The sequence below is a fragment of the Tauraco erythrolophus genome, chromosome 7, assembly GCF_009769465.1.
Source record: "Tauraco erythrolophus isolate bTauEry1 chromosome 7, bTauEry1.pri, whole genome shotgun sequence".
Lineage (NCBI taxonomy): Eukaryota > Metazoa > Chordata > Aves > Musophagiformes > Musophagidae > Tauraco > Tauraco erythrolophus.
Genome location: NC_141471.1, coordinates 22,180,086 through 22,201,899, shown reverse-complemented (window position 1 = coordinate 22,201,899; position 21,814 = coordinate 22,180,086). Strand labels below are relative to the sequence as shown.

The 21,814-nt window shown below is 35.9% G+C and overlaps 1 protein-coding gene across 1 annotated transcript in view; it reads left to right on the top strand.

The window, feature by feature from the left end:
- Nucleotides 1–21,814, top strand: part of MALRD1 (MAM and LDL receptor class A domain containing 1) — a 272,026-nt gene that overhangs the window by 72,950 nt on the left and 177,262 nt on the right. The window contains 3 exon segments of the mRNA XM_086614885.1: nucleotides 5,906–5,993; nucleotides 8,770–8,946; nucleotides 11,755–11,932. Coding sequence (XP_086471011.1) covers nucleotides 5,906–5,993; nucleotides 8,770–8,946; nucleotides 11,755–11,932 — 443 coding nt within the window.

The following is a 21,814-nucleotide window of genomic DNA, read 5'->3' as shown; positions in this document are numbered from 1 at the left end:
AACAGTGGTTGGGAGAAAGAAAGAATCTATGTAGTGTATAATAGATTTCTTGTGTAAGCTGCTGAACCTGCACACAACAATCATGGAAGATCATTCTAGCAGCAAAAGCATACTTATGGTAAACGAGTGGTGATGAGATTCCATCTGAGTGTAGTTCAGGGTGCTGTCATATGGTTAGAGTCAGTCAAGACTGATCACGAAAGAACATTATCAGCCTTGTCATTGCTCTGTTATTCCCACACTACAACTCACCCACTTTCACTTGTGTGTATCCTTGTCAAAACATTCTATCAGCGAGATCCGGCCTTTGGGTCCTTAAACTGTCTGCATAATTAGCCACAAGGCTATCAGAAATGACTGATGCTCTAAAAAAACTACCCTAAATTTATACAGTAACACTAAAGGGACTTGTACCTTAGATGTGAGAGAAAATTTACAGTATCTTTGGAGGGAAAGAGGTCTTGGACTAGGTTTGGCCTTGTTTACTTAACCATGGATGGTTTAGCATTGTCTGTGAGTATATCCTTCTCTGTCAAGTATTTTCGTTACTCAGTGATCTTTAAGTAATTAAAAAAAAAAAAAATCATCATCCATGCTCTTTAGGGAAAGGAAACATTTACATTTTTAATATTACAAATCTAGAATTGCTAAAGGATATATATGCATTTTTAGACCCCTGTAGACAACTGAACAGAAATTAAATCAGTTTTGAGACTGAAAAATATCTTCAGATTTAAAGGGGATTTTGTCCTTTTTTCTGTGTTTTTTTGTAGATGTTGATGTGTTTTGTTTTGTTTGTTTGGTTGGTTTTTTTTGACACTTCATATTTGCAATCTGGTTTGCTTTTGAAAGTAGTCTCATTCTTCCATGATCTTGTGAATTAGAGGAAACTCCTGTAAATCTTTGTAGGCGAAGTAAAAACTAACCATGACTTTACGTTGGATTAAATAGCTTTGTCATTATAATTACCAGATAGATGTTTCCCGAGTGGACAGGTTAACCGTGTTGTTTTATAAAGCTAGAATCTCAGAAATTTTTAGGAACTGACTATAGAGGACTTCTGCGATAATGCTACCAGCATTAATACTGCAGAGTGAAAACGAGGTCTTTTCTCTGGAGTGAAGTTTTGTGACCTTAATACAGCAAAGCACTGACTCCCAGAATATGTAAACAGTTATTAATGTTATGCTTGTCAGCAGTCCCACCAGCATCAGTGAAGAGTCTGAAACAGGATAGAAATGTGATTCTCCCGTGCGCTTTGAAGAAATGCTTGGAAAAACATCATAAATCAGCATGAGGGTTCCCAAGCTTATAGTGAAGTGTGATAAAGTGTTTTACTGAACCAGAACTAGCGTTTTTCAGTGTCTTGTAAAACCAAGCTCTGTAAAACATGAAATATTTAACACATGATTTTTCATATTTGATATGTATATCCTTAAGATCATTGGTAAGAATTCATTTGGACACTTGCGTGAAAGGACTTTATTTCAACTCGTGGAATCTTGAGACATTAACTTCTAATGCGTTTTTAATGGACACAAAAGCTGATAGGCTTTGAAGATGGGCAGTGTAATCTTGACATTTTCTATGTGTATCGTTAAAATGTTGTGTTGACCTAATGTTGATAATCGTTCCAGCAGCTGACGGGCTGCCCTCGGTTGCACTTGCTTTTAGGGGCAGAAGGGCTTCACGCTGTGTGTAGCAGCCTTGATTGTCTAGTCATTCCCTCCTTGAGGGGCAAGCAGGAACATGCTGTGGCACTCCTTCTGCCAGTGCACCCAGGTTTTTTTCCAAGAAAAAACATGGTTCAGAAGGTACAAAGGAAAGTCCAGCCCCACGTAGTCAGGATGCAACTATTGGACAGCTAGACAAGAGATTTAGGAAATGATCTCGGGTCCCACAGTGCCTACTCCTTTGATGGGAGCTGAGGAAGCAGAGAAACAAAACCAAGGAGGAATAAATTACCATGTTTGGACTCGTCAAAGAAGCCAGTAATTCTTATTTGACATGAACTGATAACTCAAGACGTCAAAATTAAATCTAAATTTCTCGGATTTTACTTTAAATCACATTTTTTTTATGAAAAAAAAAAGTGTTTGCTTAGTAAATAGTTCCCCATTTTATATACTTCTTGAGACAGCATTTTAGGAATATGTTCATGTGTTATTGAAAAAATAGTCCTACAGTGAAGACTTATTGTGACATGGTTGTTGGATGACAGTATCTTGACGAAAAGGAGTTTTGAAGCAAGAAATTTTGATACAGATTTCACATAATTTGTGGTTCTATCACTTGTCCTTTATCTATAGTACAAAATTTCATCAGCTCCTAAGAAATAGGTTACTTCTATATATGAAAAGTTATTAGACATTTCCCTTTATTTATATTTAGCATTAAAACATAGGATAAGTTTTCTCTGGAGATATGCAGTGAAATGCATATGACTTTCAATCTTGCATTTGCTTTCAGTAAGTTATGACAAACGTTTTTAATGACAAAGTGTTCTGTCAATTATTTGTACCATTATTCACTTGTGTGATTGTTCTTTCCTTTTCAAACCAAATCACACAGTTTCTTGCCAGAAATATCATAGCAAACCTAGTCAAAATTAGCATGCTCTAAATACTAATAAAATCACCAAGTAACACAGTTAACACTGCCTGTGAGAAACCTGAAATATTGTTGGCTATATTTCTAGGTAAACACATTAGAACTAACATCACTATTTCCTAAACATTCCAAAATCTTCAGAATTTTGAATACCTCACAGTTTTTTGAATTATTTCCGTTCTAAGTTAAACTATACTTGTATGGAAATTAAGATTTTATTTTACTAACCTTTAGTGGGAATTGACTAGTGACAGAAATGAACATTACTGTAAAATGGAACATTTGTACAGAACAGTATTACTCATTATAATTCCTCTATTAACACTTGTCATAATGTTCCTCCACCTTTTGAAAACCTATTTTGTTCAAAATCTTAAGGGATCAATCCCTTTTTGTATACAGAGTGTCATTCTAATACATTTTACTATTCATTTAGATTTTTTCTTCCTCTTTTATGTAGTATACCTTTTGCTACCTTTATAGATTTAATTGAGACTGGATCTCTAGAGTTCTGAAAATTGGAGAAATTTGGTACTATTTATCCTCATTCAAATAATAAATGAGATGTGAAATGAGCTTCATGGTAGATGAGTTCCCTGGAGGTAGTTTAATAATAGCTTATGAAGTTTGCAGAATTTCAGCTGGTAAATTAATTTAAATGGTCAATGTTTAACCACAGCTGCAGAGAGACTAAGTTTTATAATGCAGTACTGACTCAAAAATTCGTCCTATTTTCAGTTTTAAGTCTATTCCCACACATCTGTTACATTTTCTGGGTTACTTACTGAGTTCATGTTATATGCCAAAGTGTCAGACTCCCCGAGTAAATACATAGATAAACAAAAAAATAATTTGGTTGAGGAGAGTTTAAGTAGCACAATCATAATCATCATCATAACAATAAAGAGGTATTTTGAATGGAATTACTCCTTCAGGACTGTGTCCTGCCACTTATATCTGTTAATATTTTTATGACCTTAATAAAAGTATTCCTTCTTAAGGTGCAGGAGTGCAACCTCCTCCAGGGAAAGGTTGGTGAAAGATGATAGATAAGGATGGCCTCAGATGGTGTGAATGTTGTGTCTGGGTAGATGGGCACAGAGAGCTATAGGGAGAGAAGTCCCTTGACCTATTGGTTAACACCTGTCAGAGCACAACACAATCTCACGGAAAAATAATGTCGTTTTCAGGGGGCTTGAGTTTGTCTTAGTAACAACTGTGAAAGCTGAGTTAACAAACCCTCTGCCTCTTTGAATTTTAGCTTATTTATGAGTAAATAATTATGAGTAGTAAATCATTCATACTTTGAAAACAAAGTCAAAATTTTATTTAAATGGTTGTGTATTTGCCAGTCAAAATTACACTGAAAGGAATTTTGTCATTTTGGAATAATACATTTTATTGCATGGCATCACTAAATAATAGATGTCTTGATATGTCCGGTTTCTAAGCATTTTTATACTGTTGGTACCAATACTGTAGCATTGCCCACATTTTAAACTAAACAGGAAACAAAAGGCAGGTAATATTGTAAAGAATATTTGTGGATATTCTGAGAAAAAAATAAAATTCCCATACTGAAATGAGAGCAGTAAGAAGCAATGCTGTCATTTACTATTGTCATTCACATTAGATACATTTTATGCTAAAATAACCCATCTTCAGAATATCCATAGTAAGCACACTTGTTTATTTTGTCTAATGGACATAATCTATAAATGAAGCACAGTCATTTTTATTTGCTCTGGTGATGTCAGCATCACTTAATAAATCTGCTATTTACATGCAACTTCAGAATAGCAGAAACAAGTTTGTCAATGTTTAACATATTAAGACTGGTATTATTCTCTTACTTTTACAGTGTTAAGGCCATTTCTTGCACCTTTTAAATATTTTTTCCTTCTGTTACATGTTAATAAATTTAAAGTGTGATTTATAAAAGCTCTGCGTATGTACAAGGTGAACAACAGTTCTTAGTGTGTAGATGAATTCTCTTATTTCCCTCAAGTTACTGTCAAGGTTGTTTAATACACAGGACTGATTTGTGAAACTGGAAATTCTTTACAAGACTTCATTTATTATGGGACAAAAGAAATACTGACGTGTGAAATGCAAGCATATATTTTTGAAACGACATTTGATTTGAGGCTGTTTCTAAAATACCAATGATATTCGATCAAAAGAACTGGGACACTTATCTACATACAAGTGTCTTGTATCTTTGAGTTCAGAGCAGTGCTTCTTTACTTATTGAAAATAAGTTTTCCTTGCAAATAAGTAAATTACAACAAAAATACTAGAGCTAACGGTACCATGAAGTAGTATCACAGTATTTTTGCCACTATTTATGCTCCATTCCTTTGTAGGAATTGTGTGTTGAACTGAGGAACAAATGGTGAAACATTTATTTGAAATTTTATGCAGCATTCGAGAATAATCTGGAAGCTTGAATGTGTGTGTGTGTGTAAAATGTAACATAAGCATTTAAATAAAAATGGCAAAAAAAATACCGTAACATTTGAGCTCCATTGGATCAGCAAAAACATTTATTGGTCTTTTCTTAAAATGTATGGTTTGATGAGGCTTTATTTTTTTTTTTTTACTTTTTGTGAATAGGGATTTATAACTTAATTTAACTCAGAAAATTCTTACTAAATCTTTCCCTAATCACTGACTTGGATTTTTGCTATTCAGCAATAGTGAGAAAAGAGGCTTATTCAGTCACCCAGAGAGTATTTCACAAATACTAACCTCTCCTGTTCCTTGGCAGTAGCCAATAATGAGAAAGTAAGAATATACAGCACTGGCAATTATAATGAAATAGTCAATATATTTTTTTAAAGTTTCCATAGCACATCTCAAACCTGCTTAATTGTTTTCATCAGTGGGTTTTGTATAAGGGTATATCATTTATTCACATGAATGTTATTATAATTAATCATGATTAATGTTATTACAACAAGTACCAAAGGGGCTAAGCGTAATATGCCACTTATGATAATGTCTTGCCATCTTTTTATGTCACAATGATGTTTCAGTGGATTTACACAACTGTGAAGCCAGCCATTCTATTATGGAGATTACTGTGATTAATGTGACCACCAGTGAAAGCTGATGCTAATTAGTCTCTTTCGTAAAGTGTCACTAAATAGAATATATCCCCTAGAAAAATATTAATCTCATTTTAAGTGTGAAACATCTTAAATGACTTCTCTATCGATTACATTAAATATTTAATGAGAAGTGGAAGTCTACTATACACTGAAAAATGCTTTTGTAATTCTTGTTTCCCCAGATCTTGGTGAAAGGAACCGTAGGAGATGGTTTCACTGGAGACATTGGACTTGATGACATGTCTTTTCTAGGCTGTACTCTTTACAGTGGTAAGAACAGAGTTAAAGTGTACATGTCCTAGCTGTGAGCTTATTCTTTGCTGTCATTTGTAACTATAGCTACTGGAAAAGCAAAAAAAAGATCAAACTGTGACTCACGTCTGACAAGGAAATATAGACTTTTTTCCCTGCTTCTTGGACCCTCGTATCCAGGCATCAGCACAGTATAGCTTCTACTGTGCACATAAGGTCCAAAACAGACCCTCAGTAAGAAGTCTGCAGCTTCCAAACTCTTTGAGATCTTGATTCCTAGAAGGAAAAATAAACTGACCCTTCATTCAGCAAATTCAGTTTGATACAGCCTTCCACCTCCCCCCAATAATTCTTAATTTTGCTGTACCGATTGCTCTCATGTTACAGCACACACAGTTCAGATGATAGAGCAGCCTCTCCTCAGAAGTTGTTGCTAACTAGCATAGTACAACATCTACAGAATCATAAAATGTTATATCCCAGAATATATATACTTCAAGACACCATATTACAGTCCTATCACTTCATCACAGGCAGGATTTTAAGAGTACTAGTGTTAGCTGCAGCAGTCACTATAGTGTTATATATGGTGTGATAGTTGATGTATAGTCATAATAGTGTTGTAGAACACCAAGCAATTTAGAACAGTGTGTGAATATTAGTATCCTAGCACTAATTCTAAAACACCCTAGTTCAGATGCATTTTATCCTGCTACTCCAAAAATTTCTTGTAGATATAATTAGGTCTACTAGGAATATCAAGTGTATATGGCATGCTTCTTCTGCACATAATTATCTCACATTTTACCAAGATTATATAGTGTAGAACATTTATTATAACATTCTGAATATAAAGTTTTTTGTAAATACTCAGTTAATGTATAATGACTGATACTCGAGGAAGAAAACCTTAAAACACTTAATAGAAAATCCCTACATGTTTTCAAATGAGATATGAAAAAAGTTTTAAAAATAAACAAGAAGAAAGTCAGAAAGTACAGAGGGTCAGAGTTTCAAAGTTCATAAATTATTTTTAAAATGTTCATTTTGTGTGGAAAGATAAAACAAAAATACTTAAGTATAATGGTAGAGCTGAATAAGAAACAGTTTTTGTGTTCTGTATGTTTTTAAAATGCTTTTAGTATTGAGAGCAATTTTTGAGACACTCCAGGGCCCTGCATCCATTTTACTTCCTCCACACCATAAAAAAAAAATCCTGACCAAAATAGAGTTAGAGACTATGGCAATAGTCTGCAAAATAGTCAATAGCTATGGTATATTCCACCATATTTAATGCAAGTTGGATCAGGGGAAACAAGTGAGGCTCCCATGTCTCTGCACCCTAGAATTAAGCATAAGCTGCCCAGTTGCTCTTTCTCTGCTTCAAATAACCAAATAGAGATAACCAGAGAGAGATGATAGGCTTGATAGCTTGGTGGTAAAGTCCCTCATAAGTAATATTAAATATTAAAGATGTTGAAACTTGAGCATACTGCTTTGATGCATCATTTGAATGTCCTAACCAAAGGCTATTCAGTGATGCTTGCTCTGGACAAAATGGTATTTCATAAATTATAGAAAATGAATTATTTCAAAAGAGAGAAAGGAGCATATTCTCATTTCTTTTAAATGTCATGAAGATTATGGTACTTGAAAATTTATTCTCTTATTCCAGTGGATCAGGAGCAGACACTTGAACGTGGCATTTATATTTAAAAATGGCTGACCAATAAGGTCCTTGCTATTATTACAAGTTGTAGATGCACTTATGATATCATGCAATTATTCCTTCAAAAGGTTCCTTCCCCTAAGTTTTTTTGTTTAAGTCTTAGGATATTATGGGAGTATCATTCATTTGATTGGAGTATAATTCATTTGATGTCATAGATGTGCTTTCTACCTTACAAAATAAAAATGGCTCCTGCTTGTGCAGAATTTATTATCAGTCTTAGTGCTCCAGGCCTCAGGGAAAATAAAAATAATTCCTTGCTGTCCCAGACCCATTTTATATAAAAAGTCTTCACAGGTACTTTTAAATTAACTCAGGTGTATTGCTCATGTGCATTGTGCACTACAGCTAATAATTTTATTAACAATTAAATTTAGAGAATGAGTTACATAATGAAAATTCCTTTTCTGGACAGTAATAGCAAAGGTTTTCAAGAAATGAGAATCAGCCTGAATAAAAGTGCATAGTAAAGAATAGGAGGAAAGGGAAAGACAATTGATTTGAAAGAAGTGGTAATGAGTTTGAATGAAATACAAAGGAAGTGGTGGAACAAGATGATGACCTCAGAATAATTTTTCTAATAAGAAAAAATATTTTTGCAGTGATGACATTACAAAGAAAGGTTACATAGCGATTTCCACAGTCACTTGCAGTAACCCACATGTGAAAAAAAAAAGCCATTATCATTGCAGTAATCTGTTAGCCTTCGTTCACAGGGAAATCAAGTCTTTGTGATTGTTCTGCCAGTCTCCATGGCATTAGTGTTTTGAAACGACTTGATCTGAATTTGAAAGACAAATTAAAGATGTAAATAAATTCCTGCAAGTGTCAAGGATCTTATGGAAGGTGATTCCTTAGCATGATCAACCTAGTGCTTTCCACTCAGGAAGTGTTCAATCCAGTTCCTGCTGGGCAGCATTTAAGTCATGCAACTTGGCCATCCAGGCTTGTTTCCAGTAAAGCTATACCCTTGACAAAGGGTGGGAGTAGCAAAGGGAGAAATCATTACAAAACTAGAATTCCTTGGTCTCATCACTCAGCATTTTGTTGGTTTGTTCTTCAAAGGAATCTTGCCAACAATCTCTACAACTCCTTCAGGAACTTCAGTTCCTGCCACGCTCCCCATGAACAACTGCACAGAGAAGGAATTTGTCTGTAGACCCTCTGGCCATTGCATCCAGATGATCCAGAAATGTGATTTTAGACCTGACTGCTCTGATAAGTCTGATGAGTCAGCTTGTGGTGAGTCTACTAAATCTTGTACTTTGCTACCTTATTAGTCTGTGGCTGTTAAACACATTTAACTACTCTGTGTTTACCTTTGCAATTTGGTAGATGCTATTTTTAATGTGATTTTCCCTGGAAAAAATAACATTTTGCTCCTAATCTAGGAATCTGAGTTGTTATGCGCTTTCTGCCTTCGAATGGGCTGATTCAGACTTGACATTCCAGTTCAATTTGCTACTGATATGGAGCCGGGGGAATCCTCAGTTTCCCAGTGATCGGTAGCTATACATGACAATTTTTTTAAATGAGCATAGTTTCTCAAATTAAATGGCCTATGACATATTTAAATTTTTTGAATGTTTACTAGTCCATACTGGAAGAGAGAATAACTTTACAGTCTCATGTTTGGGGTGCCCATCTAGGACACTTGGGTCCACTTCTTACCCACTTGAAAGAATACGGGGTTTGTTTGTTTGTTTGTTCACAAAGTATTTTCATCAGCAACGAGGATTTTGAAATTCAGCCTACTCCACACAGGAAATGAGTTCCTGCCTGTAAATTCCTAAAGCTCTGGTAGTCAGATGGGAACATTGGAACTGGGACAACGGACAGGGTCCCCACAAGTAGTCCACAGAGGTCTAAGACATTTGTTGATTGCTTCTGAGTTACAGCAGTTCACACTATAGCATTTTAGAATAAATTGTCAACGCCTCTGTTCTGCTGATATGGAAAATGACACTTAGTCAGGCATTGCAACACAGCAAATAGTTTAGCAAAATACTGAAGCTCTGTCAGGAGCAAGAATCCTATCGATAAGTAGCCATCTAAGGCCATCTAAAGCCATGAAGGTAACAGGAACTGTTACTGGAACCCTATTGTCTGTAACGACCTTAGAAGAGCAGATAAGATAATGGGAACTGTTAACGACCATTCTATGATCCGGTGGTGAGTCATGTATGCCTTTGCATTATAAATTGGTTCTCGTTTTGCCATACGGTGTGCACGTTTGTGGTGGAGCGATCCCCCGTGCACTTACGCGTAACAAACATACCTACTGTACAACTTTCCGAGTTGTGGAGTCTATTTCCTCACGTCCCTGCCTTAAAGCATAACTTGGAAATACTGCTCTACCGACGCTGATTAATGAGAGGGCCAGACATCGAGAGACAGTGACCTCATCAGCCTTTGCAAGCTAAATTATTCTCGCTGAATATCAAAACTCTGCATTCATTATACATTGTGTAGGGAACTCAATCATCTCTCCCAGGGCTGAGGGCTCAGTAAGAAAAAGTAACATTAGACTCCCTCTGTCTATTTCTTATGTGGGAATAACTCTGAAAGAAATGAATCCAATATATAAACATCACTGGAGAATTTCCTATAGTATGAAAAAACGCCAACCATTGAAATTCTGCCCTGAAAAATACATGCAGAGCCCTTTTGGATAGAACTTTTTTTCCCCCCCTCAGAAATCTAGATTATTTTACAAAACATGCTTTCATTCTGAGAGAGATAAATACCATGGAGAATACACCTTTACATATTTGCTGTCTGAAGTTTCCCATCACTACAGCAGTGATGGCAATTTGTCACTAGACTGACAGTGCTGGAATAGGAGTTAAGTATGTCCTGACTGAGGGCAGAAATATGTTCTCAGGAAGATGTTGTCTTTCTCAGAGGCATTTGAAACATAATGTTCATAAAACATGTTAAGAAAGAGGAATAAACTCTTAATACTATGCCACTCATCATTCTCAGGAAACATCACAAATTTTTATATGGGTAATTCATGAGATCACACCGCCTGTGGTTTGCTTCCTTACTGGAGATATACAAGCTATAAATCAAAACTCACTCGCTCCGTAGTCTACCATTTTTAACCTCCAAGGAAGAAAGCATCAGGTACATTCTCCTAACTCACTATGATTTCTTGATGTAGAAGTTACTTCAGCTATACTAACATTTGAGCTCCATGGGTTAAAATAAATTCTGGTTTCCCTGCACAATTCTCACAGCAGTTGCTTAGACTTAAGTATAATAATCTGTTTCAAAGTTCTGGAGAGTGACAAGACTCACCTTGGATCACCTAGACAAACTTTCTACAAAACATTCAGGAAGATGTACTGGAGAATAAATATGCAGAGTAGAAATAATGGAAAATAAGTGGGTTTCTTTCCCGTATATATTCTTGCAGGGAGATAAATTGTGAGGGAGGGATGGTAGTGAGCTCACTTTTCTTGTCTGGTTGCTCAGGAATCAAAAACTGAGGCACAGGCAGCTGCATATTTATTTAACAAGGTAAGAATTCAATATTTGACACCTGTACAAAATAGCTGGATTATTATGTGGCTTTTAAGTATTGTGGGGACTGCTTGAAATATTGATTTGTTTTGTTGGAGTTTTGGTCATGGACTTTGTACACAATGTTCAATGAGTTGCTAATGTCACCAGTCTATAGAACTGAAAATAAAACCATGCAGTAGCTGGCAGATTTGAAGCTGATGAATTTTACATGCATTTCACTGTATATCGCATGACAGATTATTAGAATGGCCTGAAAGCTGGTCAAAACACATATGAAGGTAGATACTGAGGTGCAAAAGAATCGGTACATTCCTAAAATTAGAATCTGCCTAATAGAAAAAAAAAATAATTGATATTTTATTTATAGAGGAAAAACTATGCATGTTAGTACTGTGTAAGTATTAATAGACACTATAAAATGAATCCTTTTTATTGCCATGTTGTTTACTTTATCATAACATCAATTAATGATTTCAAATTTTTATATAAACATGAACTACTCACTGTTTATCTCTAAAGTTACGGAAGTCTGTGACTTTGAAGATCAAAATCAGTGTGGATGGTATCAACCAGCCTTGGAAAAGATGTCAGGAAATGATTCCATCCATACTACAAACATATTCAAGTGGGAACTTGGAAGAGGGGCAAATCTCTACCCTGGACAAGAAAACCACTGCCCATTAATTGATCATACTATGTGAGTACAATTTTTCAGATACTTGAATCTTTCTTGAACTGTGTGAATTTAGCCATGTGTGGATTGTCAAGGGGAAAAACTGCTCAGTTCAGAGTATTGAAGCAGTTTTCTGATTTATTAATGGCATGTAATCAACTGAGAGTCAGTGAAGTAGATATGCAGGATCAATAACATCAATACAACAAATGAATCAAAATATAAAATGTTAATAAATAGGTACAAATTTTTAAATATCCTTCTATAAGTAATTCCCAGAAGTTTCAGTACCTCCCCATTCAGAGAAACACACATGCACTCCCTCTCCCAGAGGATACGTGGGGTACATGTGGTTCCCTTTTATTGGAAAGCAAGTTTGGAGACATGACTGCTCCAGCTTTATATGTACACATGCTGCTGCCTACAATATGTTAATACTTATACCATGAGAAATTAACCCTCCTTGTAGCACCCCAAACTCAGCCCACCAGCTGGATGCAGGCTATTTTGCAGCATCCAGTGGGGACAATGCTCTGTCGGGCCTACGCAGTGATTGTGGCACCAACAAGATGACACCTGGCATGTCAAAAACAGGTTTGGGCTGCTGCTGTTTCCACTCTGTAATCTCTTCCTACTATAACAAATTTTCATCTTACTTTCATACTTCTTTTCAAGCTGACTTCTTTGTATGAAAGTAGTCTTAAATTCATCAGCTGCTGTTTAACTTAGCTGATGACAGTCATGATCTTGATCAGTTCTGGGCAAATATTTTCTCGGATGGTCCTTATTCACACAAACAGTGTACGTTCACTTTCCTACCTTGCTAGCTATTGTTTGTGGGTTAGGTTGAAAACTTCCTCCCACGCACAGCCGGTCACTCCCCCTTCCCCCACCCCCAGGAATGAGGGAGAGAATTAAAGGATAAACGGGAAACCCGCGGGTTGAGATAAGAATGATTTTAATACAGATGATCCAATACACAGTATAGATGCTCACCACCCCCTCGCATGCGAAGCCCGTCTCGTCCCGAAGCTGCAATCCCGGACGAACGCAAGGCCCTGAAACAGAGAGGGGCAGAGAGAGAGAGAGAGAAAAGAAAGGAAAAAAACAGCAGAGCAACAGCACAGCAAACGCAAAGAGCAAAAGTGCAAAAGAGCAAAAGCGCAAAAAGCCCCTCTTCCCAGCTGACCCTCGCTTTTATACTGGGCATGACGCTGCATGATATTCATAGATTCATAGATTTCTAGGTTGGAAAAGACCTTAGAGATCATCGAGTCCAACCATCCCTAATCCCCATTAAACCATATCCTCAAGTAGCTCATCCACCCTATTCTTAAACACATCCAGGGGTGGGGACTCAACCACCTCCCTGGGCAGCTTATTCCAGTGGCTGACAACCCTTTCAGAGAAGAAATATGGAATACTAATTGGCCAGTTTGGCCCTCAGTCTTAAGTTCCACACAAATCACAAGGGGAATCGTGTCCCCCTTGTCCCAGCTATGCTCCCCCCTTATCCTGCCGTGCTTCTGCACTCCGGCACACTGAGAAGTCCTTGGCAGCTTGTTATCAGCGTTCTTCTCAGAGTGAGCCTCTGAGTAAAACCAAAACATGGAGCTCTTCTAGCTGTTAAAAAAAACCTCTGTCCCAGCTAAAACTAGGACATGTAGTTAGAGTAAGATTCCATTTAGTTGGTATTTTGCCATTTTTCTCTTAAATGATAACACATCATAGTAAAATGAAAAATATTTCTGTTCTCTTAGTGAAGATTTCTAAATTAATTTTAGCTTCTATGTAGATTGTTTATGAAAATTACTAACTCCTCCCAAAGATATTCTTTTGATTTGTTTCAGGGAACAAAAATTAGCTTTTTTCCATGGAGATTTGGGTTTATCTGGTTCTGTTTTGTTTTGGTTTGGTTTGGGTTTTTTTAAAGTAAGAAATGTGACTAAAAAAAAGGTATTAATTCAATTTATATTCCAGTTTATATTCCAGTTAAATGTAACAGTTAAGATTTATTGAAACAAAATCCTTACAAATGACTAGCAAATGACTTAAGTACAAACAGCTTTCAATGTCATAAAACTTCAGTTCATTTAGTGAAGAAATTTCTACGCAGCATCATTCTTCTGAAGAGAAAAATATTTATCTAGTTCTAGTGACAGGTATGTTTACTTTCTGTGACAATAGTCCACAGAGTACAAAACTGTACTTAAATTAAAACCACTCCAACAGTCTTTGCTGTTTTGCTACTAGTTTAAAATGAGATTATATTGCATTTACTCAACCTGAGAGTATTTCTATCACTATAAAAGAATCAGCTGAATACATTAGTTTCACTGTGTATTTCATTAAAATCACTGAATCTTTTTACAAAAAAAAAACCCAAACCACAACAAAAACAACTGCTGAAAACAACCACAAAAAACCCTCATTCAACAATAACAAAAAAGAATTATGATGCTACCAAATACCAAATTGTTTCAAGGTCTCTACATTATATATATAAAGGAAGAGTGTTCCATAAAAAAGGAGCAATTATTAATGATAAATTTGCTGTCAAATCTTTCATTGACTGCTATTTAATTGCGATATATTCACCAATACCAGAACTGTATGTTTACTTAGTAAATCCTTTCACAGCCTTTCCACTACAGATTTGCATTGATGCAGGGATACATGAAACCGTATTACTGTTTTTCAACGTATTTTCAGGGTTTAATTCAACCAACAGTATACTGAAAAGAGCTGATGAAAAGAGAAAGTAAATGATCCGTAGAGATTGCAGTTTTCAGGCCATACTGAAATGTGTCGCTGGTGTGATGTTTCACATGAGATGCAATTTGATTGTTCTGTTTCCCCATTCCCTTGGTTATTGGCCTATAGAAGAGAACGGGAGCATGATGCTTCCAAATTACCACAGGAGATGCAGAGCAGCAGTTTTCTTGAATTAAAGCCCTGCAATCTTTTGTTTTATTTTTTCCATTCATTTTCCGCAAATTTCCATAGAGTTAGATGAGAGAAGCTGTAATCCTGTAATCCTGTGTGGTTGCTTATTAAAATAAAGCATGCAGAATTATGTATAGAAATGTTTAGATTCATCCTGATGCAAGAGCGAGCGACAGTGCTTCTCAGAATAAGTTCTTTCAGCAGAAATACCTGTGAATATTTGGAGATTCAAACCATCAGCTTCCCACAGAATACTTATTTGGACTAGTCGCATGTAGGCTGATGAATTGTAAGGTGGACGTGTGAGTCTTTGAAACTTTAATTACATTCATTAAGTGAAAGTAGTGACTTTGGAAATGGAGGACAGAACAGCTTATATGTGCATATATAAGCCCAAGACTGGAGGATTAGAAGCCATTATGGGAGTCTGCTATGGCAGCCTGGCAGTCCTTGGCTTGAGCTGGAGAAAGGCTGGCATGCGTTTTGCAAAGAACTAGGTGACATTGACGTTGTGCACTAAAAAGGCCATTATGCATATATGAATGTAGAGTTCTTATGGCATGTTTCTACACTTAAAAATGGGAATTCTCTATTGCAATTAGATTTCTAAATGTTCTAATAATAAAAGTATCAATTTGTGCAGGCTTAAACAAGTGTACAGAATAGACACCATCATATAGATAGCTCCATAAATTTATTTCCTTTTTGGAGAAACTGGTTAGTGATATAGCAAATTCTTTGATGTTATTAATGATATTTGGGTACAACTGTTATTTGAAAACTTTGTAGACGCTTAATCGAATGATAATTCATACCCAAATCTGTCATCAGAACCAATGAATCAAAACAAAAATGGATGTGGAACTAAAATTCTAAGCTCACATGATAATTATTGCTGTGTAAATAGCTCCCTTGATAACCGTATGTTTAACACATCTGTCTTGCTTTTGTGTCTGCTTTTGAGGCAATCATTATCACAACTTCACGCAGGAAAATTAACACAAATTAAAAGCTTTAAGTAATATACTTAAGCCCAGCAGTTTTTTTCAGCAGTCAAGAAATGTTTTAAAGTTGAGAATGTAAACTTCAAAATAGGTGAAAAAGATTATGATTCCACAGGACACACTACTCATGAAACACTGGAAAGGAGAAAGCTGAATTTAACTACTTGAAGGCACTTTGCTTTTTCATACTGCATTTCACTTAGCTGATATAACCGAAACCCAAAAACATTTCTATTATATGGCTTGTACAAATAGCCCTTGTTCTGTGCCATTGAGCCTGACAGGGAAGAGGTAATAAAAGGAGTATTGAACCTGCAGTGAAATGCATTTTTGAGTACATGGTAAATACTAGGTAGTCTCCAAAATACTTAAGTCCTGTTAAGGAATAGCTTGCGTGAAGTGGTCAGAGACCTGGTCAACTATGACCTGGAAAGTGGTGTGCAAGAATGTTGAGACGGCCTTATATGCACAGAACTTTATCTGGAGCATCCATAGCTGGATACATTGACTCTAAACATAAGATTTTTCTCTTTGTAAAAAAACAAAGGAGACAAAGGTAAAACTGTATCCAGTGGCTAGACAGGAAGAGAAGCAACAGGGTGTTTCGCAAATGAAGATCCTTTCCAGTACAGCATATTTTCCCCTATAACTCTTTTTCCATAACAGCTATATAGTTTTCATTAGGTCTGAACTGTCTCAGGATTTTTGAGCTGCAAGGGCGTGAAACAACCTATGACAGCAACAAAGGGAAAATCATTGCTGTAACAGCCTCTTAGTGCATAGGTGGAAGGGTGCAAAGTTGGAAGTCAAAGGCAAACTGTAGATTTGCAAATGGGAGGATGAGAGGAGCAAAGGCCACCCTTCCTCCAGTCACTGCAGTAGCTGCTTTCTGCTACCAAAAAGCGCTGGAGTTCTCAGTCCTTCTGACAATCTCATTGCAGGTAGCTACTTCCTTGACTGTTGTAGGAGAGCTTTTCTGAAGTTGCCTTGTCTTCCCACTAGCTTCATGCCAGTACTTCATTTCAGCCAACTTCTTGATTTGAGGAATGCTTTATATCCAAAAGCAAACCTTTTAAAAATATTTTTCGATATTGGGACAGCTTTGTCCATGTGATGTTTAGATACAGCCTTTGTGACATTTGTGTGCTATATGCAGATACTTCTTTCAAAGTCTAGAAGATGACTTTTTCACTTGGATTATCCTACATGTGTCTCAAAAGTGCGTGTACTCTCTTATGAAGGCAATATATTCTGTAGAGTGACTTGCAATGCAGAAGTTACAGGAAGATGCTTACAGGGAGCCCAGCAGATACTAAAACTACATATTCTCTTATAAAAGTGATTCAGCAAATATTTTTCTAAAAAGTGAAATTTAGCCTTTCTATCTATCCAGGAAGATCAAAGTAATTTTTTGTTATTTTATTATTTATTATTATAATTATATGTCTACAAATAATTAAAGACTTATTGAATGTTTTGACTAGGTCATTCACAAAAAAATGAAAATATTTGTGACTGTTTTATAAACCTTTTTGATTTAATTACAAATTTTTCAGAGAATAAGAATTCAGATGATCAAGGTTCAGAAAACAGGTTTTCCTCTGCAGTTTTTTTTTAACAAGGTGCAGCTTAGTATATGCTTGTTCTCTAAGTGGTTGTGAAATACGGATTAATTTATGTTAGTACTTCATTAAAGTATTAACAAAGCATCACAGGTAATCAAATGCTTTACTGTGCATGCTAGTAAACATCCAGGGTGATGATAAGGCAAGAAACAAGATCATAGGTATTAGACATTTGATGTTGAGTAAAAATGTAGTTACTGAGGAGTTTTCTACAGTAACATACAGTTTAATACTGAATTATAATGCAGAAAATTGCTAATTAAAACTAATGCCCATTGTGATTAGAAATTTTGGTGACTCTTTCACCTCGGGCTTGGTTATTTGAGAAGGAAACTCATTCCTCTTGTTTCCTTTTGCCTTCAACCTCACAGAATTTAGGGAGATATGACAGAATGCTAATGAGATGTGGCAGGTTCAGATGAGCCATTGAAACACCATGAATTGATCTCAGCCCTGTGTCAGTCAGAAGTCATCAGACTAAAATCTCCAATGGAGAAAATCCGACTAAGAGCCACTGACTGTTGTGTTATGATCAAAACATGGAATCTTTCATCTCTGATGCCATTTGCATTGTGTGGTGGTTGGTATGCTGCAATGCTTTTAAGTGCCATTGGTAAATCTTGAGAAAGTTTGAGATTCTCTAAGAACAATGATTCTGACAGAACAAATTGAAAAAAAGAAAAAGGGATTAGACTGGTTAATAACATACTTGTCTGTGCTCTGCTGTTCAAGTATAAAGATTTATTGTTTTGCAATTAAGTTTATTAGGATTTAGTTTTTGATATCAGCTGTTCTGTTATTTTAACCTTCTGCTGTTTTAAATCTCAAATCAATGATACAGCTCCTGCTCTTAAAAGACTTGGCACTTTCTGCAGTTCTGAAGACATATCTGTAAATTTTTAATACATACCTACAGCCCAGAGGATTAGAGATTTGCAAAATTTGCAAATGCATGATCCATACAGAAAGGCACAATTGTACTTACAGGAGTGTGCAGTGATTATGTTTTGTCTGAGCAAGAAATATCGGGTTTTTTTAAACAGTTGTTGCTACTTCCAAAATGTTCTGCGCAGTTAGTGAGAGAAGGAAAATGGGATTTGAAGTGCTTCATCAGATTTGTGGTTCATGAGCATTACGCACTTTCCTCTGATTATAAACTGAGTGTCAGCGCTGCAGTTCAGGTGTGATTAGAGCTGATGTGGACACGCCTGCTCCAGCTCAATTTTAGCCACCACTGGTTCCGATTGCCATAGTATGGGAGGGTGGCACTCTGCGTGATACACAAAATTGTCCTGGAGTGCTAAGCAAAGACTTGGGTGGTTACACCTCGCTCATCTCTACTCTGCTGTGATTACACTGTGTCTCTAAAGCACTGGATTTATGTTGATGTGCACCAATTTTCCAGTCTGTTCTCCAGCCAAGTCTGCATACTCATTTTTATTCTTTTCCTCATAGCTGAATAGTACTGCCAGATGAATCTACAAGAAGTAAATAAGGTTTGTGTATAAAATTCTAGTTTCTCCTGTAAAGCCTTGATCAGAATGTACTCTGGATAGTTTATATGTGCTTTCTGTTTTAAATTTCTGTATCAAAACCCTCAAAAAGAAAATTTCTTCTTCTCTTGAACTTTTAGCAAGTGATCTATTAAACAATAGAGCAATGGGATTACCACATACCATTTTTTTCCCATGAACTTCTTTAAATAGAAATCTCTAAGTTTTTATCTTGTAATCAGAACTTCTACTTCGTAGAGGTAATCCGAAAGGAAGCTTAAATGTGTTTATAATGTATGGATTGATTTTTAAAGCACTGATGGACATTAACAAAAAGCTGTCTGCATTATTCCAACCAAAACGATAAAACAAAGCTCCTCAGACAAAACACCTTCCTGAAGGCACAAACCAAGCCTCCTTGCAATACACCACAAAAAATGCTTAATACACCAATTCTGTGTTTCTCATTTTATATGGATGGGTGTCTGAAGAGTTTGACATATTTCACTATCATGTATTTATTTTGGACTTGCTATCTTATTCTGTTTAGGCTGTGCTGACTGCTATTCTTTAAGCAGGAATTGCTTGAAGACATGAATCTGATCTAGGCGGTCCTGCTCAGGCAGGGGGATTAGACTAGATGATCCTTTGAGGTCCCTTCCAATCCCTAACATTCTGTGATTCTGTCAATATAAAGACAATGTATTTAAATGAGCCTTTTAGACACAGAGAGTACAAATGATACCTGAGAGTACTATAGTTAGTAACGCTTATATAGAAGTGGAGACTATGAGCTTTATGTGTTGCTTTTACACTCCATAGATCTATTCTCAATAGCATTATTTACTTTAGACAAATGCATGTGTATATCCATTGATCTTACCTAAGAACTTTATTCACAGTGAAGCTAAATACATAGCATTAAGCCTCCTAGGCTCCACAGCTTTCTCTAAGAGAATGCTTATAGTACTTTTAAAGACAATGGAAAATGAAAGGAAGGGGATACTTCAGCCGTTTAAAGAGGAGTTTAGCGTGTTACAGTGTGCCTATCTGTCACAGGCTCTAATGGGTGTTGTGCTTCTATACATTCAATTCTTGTAATTCTTGAGTTGAACAGGTGTAAGTTTCATCAGAATAAAGACTTGAGGGCATTTAGAGAAATAAGGTAACGATAAACAACAAAAATGATTTAACTTTTATATATTTAGAGAATTATTGATTCACATATTTTCATCCCCCTCAACTCTAAAAGCGCTTTCTGAGAATATCTATTTCCTCGTTACACCCTGTAAAAAAAGTGAACGTTACATGTGTTTGCAGTACAGTCTGAGAACTGCAACATTGTGCATGAGGTTTCTCCGCTCTCTTCTTGTCCTTTTAGGACTGGGAACGTAAATTCAACTTTGAATAGCAGGTGACTCTACCAGCGCTTAAAAGAAATAAGCCACTTTCAGGAATAAAGTCTGGAGTGTTATAAGACTTCAGGTTAATATTATCTTTTGACTTTGTCATAATCCATTTGTTAGTGTCTGCTTACATCGTTATTGGCAAAGTTCAGATGAATGTGTGTGGAACAATAATCTGGAAGTGCACGCAGCTGTCACAGTAATATAGATAATACACATTAGTATCTCCTGAAGCAATATGTTGATTAAAAACTAAACACTAAAGACACCAAAGAAGTCATACTCAAATCTTTATGTGGTAAGCTTGTATCATGGACAAAGATAGCAAGTTTCTTTGGAGTTTTGACTCTTAGAATCTAATGATAAAAACCACACTTTGATTTAGTGCAAGAATTCTTTCTCACACTTATGGTTACTTTCTTTGGGGCACCTCTTTAATCTTAGTGTCCAATTACATTTCTCAGTATGTGGCTAGTGCTTTGGTGTGTTAAGCACCTTTGTTTCTGCTCAGTTTGAACTAACTGTCGAAGCTCAATTCTGCATTTGTGTGCCAAAGTTTAGATGTTTGAGATAGAAAAATTTGTGTCCAGCACTGTGTAAAGAACTAGGTCTGTTGGCATTCAGCAATTTACAGACAGTTGTCTGCAAACACAACTAGAGAGTGGCTTCTGCAATAGGAAATAGCTCTATTATACCCTTTCAGAAAGCAGTCTTCCAAAAAATTTACATCTACTTTGTTACAGCATGACAATCATATTACTTTTTTGATTCTGAGTTTATTATGTGTTATTAATGTTAAATGTTAATGGAGGTGGGAGGTTACTAGATAAAAAAAATGTTTAAAGTCCTGGTAAAAGAACTTACTCTTTTCGGAATTACCACTGTTTGAAATTAAATTTATCACATACTGCTGTAAGTGAAGATCTGAGTTCCTGAACACTGTTTGCTTTCAATTAATTTTTATTGTTTTAGAATGTTTACAGAAATGCATAAATTTAATTGAAGAAAAGCCTTTCCTTTTTTTAAAATTTCTCTCTATTTGTTAAATACAGATTTGAGTTATTCACTATTTAAAACCTTTCAATAGTTAAGTGGTTAGAAGTGTTCAGTAGAGAAAATCTTTCTCTGATACGTAGTAGAATTAATTAAGTTATTGGAGTCCTTATTGTCCTTTAAGATTACTGCAAGTTACACATTTTATGACATTTTAATTTTGCATATAGATTCTTTTTCTGCATTAACATCCTCTCAGCTGCAATCCTTTATACGCAGGAAAGAACCCTATTGAAGCCAATGAATATGTTATGTGTAAGTCACTGCAAGACAGGGGCTATAAAAGATCTGTTCATACGTTATGATGTATAATAGGCTATCCTATATTACCTACAGAATGAGAAGTAGTCAAACTATTTCTGGTATGACACTGAATATC